At 45.7% G+C, this 12,716-nt stretch overlaps 1 protein-coding gene and 1 pseudogene across 4 annotated transcripts in view; one reads left to right on the forward strand and one right to left on the reverse strand.

The window, feature by feature from the left end:
• The window catches only part of LOC124037532, a 116,719-nt pseudogene that overhangs the window by 65,484 nt on the left and 38,519 nt on the right, over nt 1-12,716 (reverse strand).
• LOC124037530 (E3 ubiquitin/ISG15 ligase TRIM25-like) overlaps nt 1-12,716 on the forward strand; it is a 48,690-nt gene that overhangs the window by 4,170 nt on the left and 31,804 nt on the right. For all 4 annotated transcript variants that reach the window (XM_046352325.1, XM_046352322.1, XM_046352323.1 and 1 more), the window contains exon 2: nt 3,885-3,980. In XM_046352325.1, coding sequence (XP_046208281.1) covers nt 3,885-3,980 — 96 coding nt within the window. The remainder of the gene's footprint in view (nt 1-3,884; nt 3,981-12,716) is intronic.

Below are 12,716 nucleotides of genomic sequence, written 5' to 3' on the forward strand. Positions count from 1 at the left end.
GTGGAGAGGGTAGCTAGTTTTAAGTTCCTCGGCATACACATCACAGACAAACTGAATTGGTCCACTCACACTGACAGCGTCGTGAAGAAGGCGCAGCAGCGCCTATTCAACCTCAGGAGGCTGAAGAAATTCGGCTTGTCACCAAAAGCACTCACAAACTTCTACAGATGCACAATCAAGAGCATCCTGGCGGGCTGTATCACCGCCTGGTACGGCAACTGCTCCGCCCTCAACCGTAAGGCTCTCCAGAGGGTAGTGAGGACTGCACAACGCATCACCGGGGGCAAACTACCTGCCCTCCAGGACACCTACACCACCCGTTGTTACAGGAAGGCCATAAAGATCATCAAGGACATCAACCACCCGAACCACTGCCTGTTCACCCCGCTATCATCCAGAAGGCGAGGTCAGTACAGGTGCATCAAAGCTGGGACCGAGAGACTGAAAAACAGCTTCTATCTCAAGGCCATCAGACTGTTAAACAGCCACCACTAACACTGAGTGGCTGCTGCCAACACACTGCCATTGACACTGACCCAACTCCAGCCATTTTAATAATGGGAATTGATGGGAAATGATGTAAATATATCACTAGCCACTTTAAACAATGCTACCTTATATAATGTTACTTACCCTACATTATTCATCTCATATGCATATGTATATACTGTACTCTACATCATCGACTGCATCCTTATGTAACACATGTATCACTAGCCACTTTAACTATGCCACTTTGTTTACTTTGTCTACACACTCATCTCATATGTATATACTGTACTCGATACCATCTACTGTATGCTGCTCTGTACCATCACTCATTCACATATCCTTATGTACATGTTCCTTATCCTCTTACACTGTGTATAAGACAGTAGTTTTGGAATTGTTAGTTAGATTACTTGTTGGTTATCACTGCATTGTCGGAACTAGAAGCACAAGCATTTCGCTACACTCGCATTAACATCTGCTAACCATGTGTATGTGACAAATAAAATTTGATTTGATTTGAGGAAAGCACTTTTAAAGAACAACCAGGCATCCTCTACTGAAGGGATGAGGTCAATATCCTTCCAAGATACATGGGCCAGGTCGATTAGAAAGGCCTGCTCGCAGAAGTTGTTAGAGGTAGCGCTTGACTGTGATGAGGGTTGGTGATTTGACCGCGGACCCATAACAGACGCAGGCAATGAGGCAGCGATCGCTGAGATTCTGGTTGAAAACAGCAAAGGTGTATTTAGAGGGCAAGTTGGTAAGAATGATATCTATGAGGGTGCCCGTGTTTACGGATTTGGGGTTGTACCTGTTAGGTTCCTTAATAATTTGTGTGAGATTGAGGGCATCTAGTTTAGATTGTAGGACGGCCGGGGTGTTTAGCATATCCCAGTGTAGGTCACACAAGCAGCACAAACTCTGAACATTGATGGGGGGCAATCAGTTCACATATGGCCCTGTCCGGGGGTGTCCTCGGATGGGGCCACAGTGTCTCCTGACCCCTCCTGTCTCAGCCTCCAGTATTTATGCTGCAGTAGTTTATGTGTCGGGGGGGCTAGGGTCAGTTTGTTTATCTGGAGTACTTCTCCTGTCCTATTCGGTGTCCTGTGTAAATCTAAGTGTGCGTTCTCTAATTCTCTCCTTCTCTCTTTCTTTCTCTCTCTCGGAGGACCTGAGCCCTAGAACCATGCCCCAGGACTACCTGACATGATGACTCCTTGCTGTCCCCAGTCCACCTGGCCATGCTGCTGCTCCAGTTTCAACTGGCCTGGGCCCTAGGACCATGTCCCAGGACTACCTGACATGAGGACTCCTTGCTGTCCCCAGTCCACCTGGCCATGCTCCTGCTCCAGTTTCAACTGACCTGAGCCCTAGGACCGTGCCCCAGGACTACCTGACATGATGGCTCCTTGCTGTCCCCAGTCCATCTGACTGTGCTGCTGCTCCAGTTTCAACTGTTCTGCCTTATTATTATTTGACCATGCTGGTCATTTATGAACATTTGAACATCTTGGTCATGTTCTGTTATAATCTCTACCCGGCACAGCCAGAAGAGGACTGGCCACCCCACATAGCCCGGTTCCTCTCTAGGTTTCTTCCTAGGTTTTGGCCTTTCTAGGGAGTTTTTCCTAGCCACCGTGCTTTTACACCTGCATTGTTTGCTGTTTGGGGTTTTAGGCTGGGTTTCTGTACAGCACTTTGAGATATCAGCTGATGTACGAAGGGCTATATAAATAAATTTGATTTGATTTGATTTGATTTGATATGGTGTTCAGGGTACAGCTGGGGGCTAAGGGGTGTCTATAACATGCGGCAACAGCGAGGGACTTATTTCTGTATAGATGGATCTTTAAAAGTAGAAGCTCGAACTGTTTGGGCATAAACCTGGATAGTATGACAGAACTATGCAGGCTATCTCTACAGTAGATTGCAATTCCGCCCCCTTTAGCAGTTCTCTCTTGACTGAAAATGTTGTAATTGGGGATGGACATTTCTGCATTTTTGGTGGCCTTCCTAAACCAGGCTTCTGATGTTAGCATACATGAACCCAAGGCTTTTACGGTTGCAGAAGTCAGCAAATGAGAGCGCCTGGGGACACACAGGGTCTGGGTTAACCTCTACATCCCCAGAGGAACAGAGGAAGAGTAGGATGAGGTTACAGCTAAAGGCTATAAGAACTGGTCATCTAGTGCTTTGGGAACAGAGCATTAAAGGAGCAGATTTCTGGGCGTGGTAGAATAGATTCAGGGCATAGTGTACAGACAAGGGTATGGTAGGGTGCGGCTACAGTGGGGGTAAACCTAGGCATTGATTGACGATGAGAGAGGTTTCATCTCTGGAGGCGCCGGTTAAGCTAGGTGCAGTCTCTGCATGTTTGGGGGGGATGGGACAATAGGGCTATCTGAGGCATGTTGAGCAGGACTAGGGACTCCACAGTAAAATATAACAATGAGCGCTGCCCTAAACAACAGTATACAAGGCATATTGATGTTAGAGAAAGGCATAAAGCAAATACAGGTGTTGATTGGAAGCGCTAAGACAACAACGGGTGAGACAACAACGGGTAACAGCTGGACAACAAGAAAGGGTAAACGCCGGTGAATGGGCAGAGAGGGTCTGTTAACAACACACAGGGCCTGAGTACGAGGCTGGGGCCGACAGATAAACAAAATTAAGTGCCGTGTTAATGAACAGTCCATCAGGCATCAGCTGTGTAGCCGAGTGATCATAGGGTCCAATGAGCAGCAAAGATGAAACAGGGATCGATTTACTACGCAAGGCGAGCGGAAGACAAGGTGTTCAGGAAGCTAGCATGCCGGGGCTAGCAGATGGAACAACACCAACATCCACGACGCAGAGGCCGGTTGAGAGCACATTGGCCAATTTACGTCAGCAGACCAGTCGTTATGGATTGGCGGGGCTCCGTGTCAGCAAAGGTTCCAAGAGCGGTATTGTAGTTGGTGCACTTCGTTTACTAGCTGGGAAATGGGCCTAGTGCGAGGCTAGCTGGTGCATGCTTCTGGACAAGGGCGTTGGCCACAATAGCCACTCGGTAGCAACTAGCTAGCTGCGATGATCCGGTGTAGTGGTCCAGAGCTTGCGGCAGGAATCCGTTGAGGTAGTGGGAAAAAAATAATTCGATACGCTCAGGGCTGATTTCGTGCTGTGCAGACTGGCAGGTATTATCCAGGCTATCCGGGCTAAAGTGGCTGGAGTCCGAGCTAAAGGAAAAGACTGCTAGCAGTGGCTAACAATGACTAAAAAGATAGTAGCTTATTAGCTGGCTAGCTCCTGATGAAGGTTCCAGTTATAAGGTTAAATAATAGCTATACTATTGATCTACAGGACAAATAAAGCTTGATAACTCATTGAAGAGTGATTCTCCACAGAGGCAGCTGGGGATGAGTCAGCAGAAGGTCCAGCAGAGATTCCAGGAGAGAGAGAAGGAGCTGAAGGAGCTCAGACAGGCTGTGGAGTCTCTCAAGGTGAGTTTTGTTGACCCGAGGAGACACCATTGTACCTGTCTCCTCTGGTCAGAGAGCGAGAGAGAGGGGCCCCTCTTCAATCCCACTGTTGGGAACACCCCTTTCAGAGAATAGACTGCTTCATGTAACTGACGGGATATGAACCCAGGTCTACCACGGGAGAAACCAACATCTTGATCATTACACCAAGAGAATATTTCCTATTGGGCCGTGGGCCGACACTGATTTTGAAGTTGCAAGCGGGGCTATCTCATCACATAACTTTTGAGTAACCATGACTGACTCATCTCCCCTATACACACACACCTCTCTCTCTCTTTCTCAATTAAATTCAAAGGGCTTTATTGGCATGGGAAACATATGCTTACATTGTCAAAGCAGGTGAAATAGATAATAAACAAAAGGGAAATAAAGAATCAGAAATGAACAGTAAACATTACACTCACAAATGTTTCAAAGGAATAGAGGAATAGAATAATTCAAGTGCAATCTAGAAGAAAAAGAAACGCACACCTATTTAGGCGAGGTGCTGGCTAGCGGAGTAGAAAACTCAGATGCAAAAATGTAATTACCAACGTTTCGACAGCCAAGCTGTCTTCACCACGGTATAATCACAAACACTGCGGGATGACTCGTTTATATAGTGTCAAAAGACACAGGTGTCTGTAATCATGGCCAAGAGTGGCCTAATATCATTGGTTAATTCTCAAATGTTAAAATGGCATACAAATCACAGAAAATAGATGTTGTGGTGGGAAGCTGCAGAGAAGTATTTGGGCATACGAGATTTGACTTCAGAAGAGTTCCAGGGTGTGTTGGTGGTGGTGTCCCATCTTCCCAGTCTGTTGGCATGGTGCAGGAGTAGATAGGGTCAACGTAGTGGAATGACCAAAGACTTTTCTTCAGAGGCTGGACAGAATCCAGTGTATAGCTTTAAGGATATGTATTGGTGCATTTAAATCAACATCTGTATGTGTCTTACTAGTGGAGGCAGGTGAAATGCCTTTGGATATACGGTGTAATAAATTGTCATTAGCTTATTGGGTTGAAAGGCTGTGAGGTTGAGCATCCCACTGCTACTGTTCTAGATGACTGTTGGGAATATACTAGTAAATCAAATCAAATCAAAAAATGTTTGTTCTCTTACACATGGTTAGCAGATGTTATTGTTAAGCGAAATACTTGTGCTTCTAGATCCGACAGTGCAGCAGTTTCTAACAGGTAATACCTAACTATTCTACAACAATACATAATACCTAACAATTCCACAACAAAACATAATACACACAATCCTGTAAAGGAATGGGATAAGAATTCATAAATATAAATATATGTATGAGCAGTGTCAGAATAGATAGTATATAATACAGTTGTCATGGCTAGCCAGTTAGGGTCAGTTTACTGTGGACCACAATCCTACAGAGAGATCTCACACATCCACAAGAGGGGGTAAGATTGAGAGGCATGGAGGTGGGGGTTTTATGTCACCTCATGCCCATTGTAAATCTTAAGGCAGCAGACAAAATACCTTTGTCCTCTCAGTCTGGAGGAATGGAATGTATGATGGGCCTATGGAGAATCTACCTTAGAACAATAACGTGCAACCACCCGGTTATTATCTCCTAGGAATCGTGTGTCTACACTGCTTTCATTCCCACACTGGAACCACACGGCTAATTGGCGGTTGGCCCTTCTGTGGTGATAGGGGATGTTCCTCCATGGTTACTCCCAGATCCTGTTGTTGATCTGACCTTGGTAGAGAAAAGGACAGATTGGTCAGAAGTCAGTGATAAAGGGAAACTGGTTGACAATTACATTGGTAGAAGTTGTTATGCTTTTTTACCACTTTTCACAGATGGATCCAAGGACCCAGATAGTGGAGCTCAGGAGCCTTTACCTTCCTGGATGTGATGTGCAGATATGTAGAACCCAGATAGTGGAGCTCAGGAGCAGGAGTTTACCTTCCTGGATGTGATGTGCAGATATGTAGAACCCAGATAGTGGAGCTCAGGAGCAGGAGTTTACCTTCCTGGATGTGATGTGCAGATATGTAGAACCCAGATAGTGGAGCTCAGGAGCAGGAGTTTACCTTCCTGGATGTGATGTGCAGATATGTAGAACCCAGATAGTGGAGCTCAGGAGCAGGAGCTTACCTTCCTGGATGTGATGTGCAGATATGTAGAACCCAGATAGTGGAGCTCAGGAGCAGGAGTTTACCTTCCTGGATGTGATGTGCAGATATGTAGAACCCAGATAGTGGAGCTCAGGAGCAGGAGTTTACCTTCCTGAATTTGATGTGCAGATATGTAGAACCCAGATAGTGGAGCTCAGGAGCAGGAGCTTACCTTCCTGGATGTGATGTGCAGATATGTAGAACCCAGATAGTGGAGCTCAGGAGCAGGAGCTTACCTTCCTGGATGTGATGTGCAGATATGTAGAACCCAGATAGTGGAGCTCAGGAGCAGGAGCTTACCTTCCTGGATGTGATGTGCAGATATGTAGAACCCAGATAGTGGAGCTCAGGAGCAGGAGCTTACCTTCCTGGATGTGATGTGCAGATATGTAGAACCCAGATAGTGGAGCTCAGGAGCAGGAGCTTACCTTCCTGGATGTGATGTGCAGATATGTAGAACCCAGATAGTGGAGCTCAGGAGCAGGAGCTTACCTTCCTGGATGTGATGTGCAGATATGTAGAACCCAGATAGTGGAGCTCAGGAGCAGGAGTTTACCTTCCTGGATGTGATGTGCAGATATGTAGAACCCAGATAGTGGAGCTCAGGAGCAGGAGTTTACCTTCCTGAATTTGATGTGCAGATATGTAGAACCCAGATAGTGGAGCTCAGGAGCAGGAGCTTACCTTCCTGAATTTGATGTGCAGATATGTAGAACCCAGATAGTGGAGCTCAGGAGCAGGAGTTTACCTTCCTGAATTTGATGTGCAGATATGTAGAACCCAGATAGTGGAGCTCAGGAGCAGGAGCTTACCTTCCTGAATTTGATGTGCAGATATGTAGAACCCAGATAGTGGAGCTCAGGAGCAGGAGCTTACCTTCCTGAATTTGATGTGCAGATATGTAGAACCCAGATAGTGGAGCTCAGGAGCAGGAGCTTACCTTCCTGAATTTGATGTGCAGATATGTAGAACCCAGATAGTGGAGCTCAGGAGCAGGAGTTTACCTTCCTGAATTTGATGTGCAGATATGTAGAACCCAGATAGTGGAGCTCAGGAGCAGGAGTTTACCTTCCTGAATTTGATGTGCAGATATGTAGAACCCAGATAGTGGAGCTCAGGAGCAGGAGTTTACCTTCCTGAATTTGATGTGCAGATATGTAGAACCCAGATAGTGGAGCTCAGGAGCAGGAGCTTACCTTCCTGAATTTGATGTGCAGATATGTAGAACCCAGATAGTGGAGCTCAGGAGCAGGAGCTTACCTTCCTGAATTTGATGTGCAGATATGTAGAACCCAGATAGTGGAGCTCAGGAGCAGGAGTTTACCTTCCTGAATTTGATGTGCAGATATGTAGAACCCAGATAGTGGAGCTCAGGAGCAGGAGTTTACCTTCCTGAATTTGATGTGCAGATATGTAGAACCCAGATAGTGGAGCTCAGGAGCAGGAGTTTACCTTCCTGGATGTGATGTGCAGATATGTAGAACCCAGATAGTGGAGCTCAGGAGCAGGAGTTTACCTTCCTGAATTTGATGTGCAGATATGTAGAACCCAGATAGTGGAGCTCAGGAGCAGGAGCTTACCTTCCTGAATTTGATGTGCAGATATGTAGAACCCAGATAGTGGAGCTCAGGAGCAGGAGTTTACCTTCCTGAATTTGATGTGCAGATATGTAGAACCCAGATAGTGGAGCTCAGGAGCAGGAGCTTACCTTCCTGAATTTGATGTGCAGATATGTAGAACCCAGATAGTGGAGCTCAGGAGCAGGAGCTTACCTTCCTGAATTTGATGTGCAGATATGTAGAACCCAGATAGTGGAGCTCAGGAGCAGGAGCTTACCTTCCTGAATTTGATGTGCAGATATGTAGAACCCAGATAGTGGAGCTCAGGAGCAGGAGTTTACCTTCCTGAATTTGATGTGCAGATATGTAGAACCCAGATAGTGGAGCTCAGGAGCAGGAGTTTACCTTCCTGAATTTGATGTGCAGATATGTAGAACCCAGATAGTGGAGCTCAGGAGCAGGAGCTTACCTTCCTGAATTTGATGTGCAGATATGTAGAACCCAGATAGTGGAGCTCAGGAGCAGGAGCTTACCTTCCTGAATTTGATGTGCAGATATGTAGAACCCAGATAGTGGAGCTCAGGAGCAGGAGCTTACCTTCCTGAATTTGATGTGCAGATATGTAGAACCCAGATAGTGGAGCTCAGGAGCAGGAGTTTACCTTCCTGAATTTGATGTGCAGATATGTAGAACCCAGATAGTGGAGCTCAGGAGCAGGAGTTTACCTTCCTGAATTTGATGTGCAGATATGTAGAACCCAGATAGTGGAGCTCAGGAGCAGGAGTTTACCTTCCTGAATTTGATGTGCAGATATGTAGAACCCAGATAGTGGAGCTCAGGAGCAGGAGCTTACCTTCCTGGATGTGATGTGCAGATATGTAGAACCCAGATAGTGGAGCTCAGGAGCAGGAGCTTACCTTCCTGGATGTGATGTGCAGATATGTAGAACCCAGATAGTGGAGCTCAGGAGCAGGAGTTTACCTTCCTGGATGTGATGTGCAGATATGTAGAACCCAGATAGTGGAGCTCAGGAGCAGGAGCTTACCTTCCTGAATTTGATGTGCAGATATGTAGAACCCAGATAGTGGAGCTCAGGAGCAGGAGCTTACCTTCCTGAATTTGATGTGCAGATATGTAGAACCCAGATAGTGGAGCTCAGGAGCAGGAGCTTACCTTCCTGAATTTGATGTGCAGATATGTAGAACCCAGATAGTGGAGCTCAGGAGCAGGAGCTTACCTTCCTGAATTTGATGTGCAGATATGTAGAACCCAGATAGTGGAGCTCAGGAGCAGGAGTTTACCTTCCTGAATTTGATGTGCAGATATGTAGAACCCAGATAGTGGAGCTCAGGAGCAGGAGTTTACCTTCCTGAATTTGATGTGCAGATATGTAGAACCCAGATAGTGGAGCTCAGGAGCAGGAGCTTACCTTCCTGAATTTGATGTGCAGATATGTAGAACCCAGATAGTGGAGCTCAGGAGCAGGAGCTTACCTTCCTGAATTTGATGTGCAGATATGTAGAACCCAGATAGTGGAGCTCAGGAGCAGGAGCTTACCTTCCTGAATTTGATGTGCAGATATGTAGAACCCAGATAGTGGAGCTCAGGAGCAGGAGTTTACCTTCCTGAATTTGATGTGCAGATATGTAGAACCCAGATAGTGGAGCTCAGGAGCAGGAGTTTACCTTCCTGAATTTGATGTGCAGATATGTAGAACCCAGATAGTGGAGCTCAGGAGCAGGAGTTTACCTTCCTGGATGTGATGTGCAGATATGTAGAACCCAGATAGTGGAGCTCAGGAGCAGGAGTTTACCTTCCTGAATTTGATGTGCAGATATGTAGAAGACTAACAGATGAACTGTCAGTATATTCAGTTGAACTGTTGGTGATAATAGTTGCCCTCCAATGGATGGAGGATGTACAACCTTGTTAGGATTATAGTATGCCCAGATTCTCTGTCTGAATAGTTTATCATCTGGTAAATGTAATATTTTGGAGGTATTAATGTTATTATGGAGAATTGAGAGAATGGGTGTTGTAGTTAGATTCTCCTGGTTCCCAGCACACTCGGGTGTGGAATGGAATGAAATTGTAGACCAGTTAGCTAAAAGAGCTTTGAAACAAGATATAATTGATAGTAATGTTCCGATGGGTAGACGTGAGGCCAAATGTGAGATCAGAGACATTTTGATAGATGTGTGACAGAAGAGATGGGGCTCTGAGCACAAGGGACGACATTTATATGCCCTCCAAAGAAAGGTCGGTGGACCAAGATTCAAAGATCAGATTTGGAAGGCAGAGGTGGTGTTTACTCGATTGTGCTTACGACATTGTACATTGAACTGGTCCTTACATCTGGTTGGCAGCATGTGAATGGTTTGTGTCTGGAGGGTATGGTCAATGAAACGGTGGAGCTTGTGTTGCTATATTGTTGCAAGTATGTTGAAGAGAGGGAAAGATTGAAGTGTAGGGTCATTGAGGTTGGATGGGGTTTGGGGTGTTTGGAAGGAATTGTGGGGATGGGGGAGGGTTTATTAGAAGTTAGTAGGGCTGTTTTTTTCTTCTCAGAAGTTTTGAGTTAGGTAGGAGGATTTAGAAATGTTGTAAACCGTGATTGAACACACTCCAGCATGCACCATTTAACGTTGGTTTGCGGACCGCCATTATATCATAGAAGAAGAAGTTGGTTGTGTGGGGGTTTTGTGGTTCGTGAGGAGGGTTGCTATTCTTTTATTTTGGTTCTTGCGTATTTTCCAAGTCTATTTTCTCATGTTGTAGGGTTTGTTTATTGGTTTCTACTGTTTATCGTTGAGGGGGGAGTAGGGTAGTTTGTTTGGGCGGCGTGATGGTGTCAACCAAGTGGAGAAGAAATGCTGTCTCTGTGGGTAAGTTCTGGAGAATGGTGTGGAGGAAGTTTTGCTCTATTTCAGCGAACAGGTGGGAGCGGAATATATACAATCAATCAATCAATCCAATGTATTTATAAAGCCATATTTAAATCAGCCGATATCACTAAGTGCTGTACAGAAACCCAGCCAAAAACCCCAAACAGCAAGCAATGCAGATGTAGAATCACGGTGGCTAGGAAAAACTCCCCAAGAAGGCAGGAACCTAGGAAGAAACCTAGAGAGGAACGAGGCTCTGAGGGGTGGCTAGTCCTCTTCTGGCTTCTCTAATCTCTTCTGGAGGTTATAACAGTACATGGCCAAGATGTTCAAATGTTCAAAGATGACCAGCAGGGTCAAATAATAATAATCACAGTGGTTGTAGAGGGTGCAACAGGTCAGCACCTCAGGAGTAAATGGCAGATGGCTTTTCATAGCCGATTATTCAGAGTTAAAGATTGCTTGGTGCGGTAGAGAGATAGGGTCCAAAACAACAGGTCCAGTACAAGGTAGCACGTCTGGGGAACAGATCAGGGTTCCATTGCTGCAGGCAGAACAGTTGAAAGTGGAGCAGCAGCACAACCAGGTGGACTGGGGACTGCACGAAGGCATCAGGCTAGGAAGTCCTGAGGCACGGTCCTAGGGTGCATGTCCTCCAAGAGAAAGAGAACGAGAAAGAGAAAGAGAAAGAGAAAGAGAAAGAGAAAGAGAAAGAGAAAGAGAAAGAGAAAGAGAAAGAGAAAGAGAAGGAGAAAGAGAAGGAGAAAGAGAATTAGAGGGAGCAAACTTAACTTCACACATGACACCAGATAAGACAGGAGAAATACTCCAGATATAACAGACTAGCCACCCGCCACATAAACTATTGCAGCATAATTACTGGAGGCTGAGACCAGATGGGTCGGGAGACGTCTGACTATACCCCCGGATAGGGCAAACTAGGTAGGATATAACCCCACCCACTTTGCAAACGCACAGCCCCCGCACCTCTAGAGGGATATCTTCAACCACCAACTTATTACCCTGAGACAAGGCCAATTGTAGCCCACGAAGATCTCCCCCATGGCACGGACCCGAAGGGGGCGACAACCCGGACAGGAAGATCACGTCAGAGACTCAACCCACTCAAGTGACGCACACCTCCTAGGGATGGCATGGAAGAGCACCAGTGTCTATCAATTCAGTGTCTATAATGAATTCTGAGGCTCAAAGGCTAGTGTAAAGCTCATATTATTAAAGATGAAGTTTAAGTATAACTCTGACTGGTGTGTGGTTAGTGAATCTTCACTTGGTGACCGCTCCTGACGACCTAGGTAAATCGTGCACAAGGGATCCCTCAAACTTGGGATCTCAGGGAAACCACACTTCGGGAATGAAGCAGATGGACCCACCTTTGATCTGAGAAGCAGCGAGCCGAGTGGATACCACATCTCAAACTTCGTTTAATTTAAGAAAGAGGTGAGCAAACCACACACACTTGAAGTCGAGTTTTTATAAAAACCTCTGTTACGTAGGCTCTGAATGTGTATTCCTTTGTGAGGAGGGCACCTTGGAGGCATAAGCAGGGCAGAAGTCTATGGTTGCCTAAGGCAGTTCTCAATCAGAGGCAGGTGATTCTCGTTGTCTCTGATTGGGAACCATATTTAGGCAGCCATATTCTTTGAGTGTTTCATGGGTGATTGTTCATGTCTCTGTGTTTGTTTGCACAAGATAGGCTGTTTCGGTTTTCACGTTACGTTTATTGTTTTTGTATAGTTTGTGTTTTTTGTCTTCATTAAAGATGTATCGAACTAACCACGCTGCATTTTGGTCCGACTCTCCTTCGACGGAAGAAAACCGTAACACTGATACATAGACATCTGTCTCAGGGGTATCAGTTGTTTTCTTTGCAAGGAACATCTTGACTGTGTTTTTTTTAGATGCAAACATGAGTCTCTGAGCAATTTTGTAATCTGAACCATTACAGTAGTGAGTTCTTGTGTAGCTTGTTGTTTGTTATTTGCATGCATGTATCACTGTATCATCTGCATACATTGGAACTTCAGACCCTGTACAGACAGAAGGAAGATCATTAATGTATGAGCTGAACATTATTGACCTTTGGGGAATGCAAACCTTG

The sequence above is a fragment of the Oncorhynchus gorbuscha genome, linkage group LG06, assembly GCF_021184085.1.
Source record: "Oncorhynchus gorbuscha isolate QuinsamMale2020 ecotype Even-year linkage group LG06, OgorEven_v1.0, whole genome shotgun sequence".
In the NCBI taxonomy this organism is placed as follows: domain Eukaryota; kingdom Metazoa; phylum Chordata; class Actinopteri; order Salmoniformes; family Salmonidae; genus Oncorhynchus; species Oncorhynchus gorbuscha.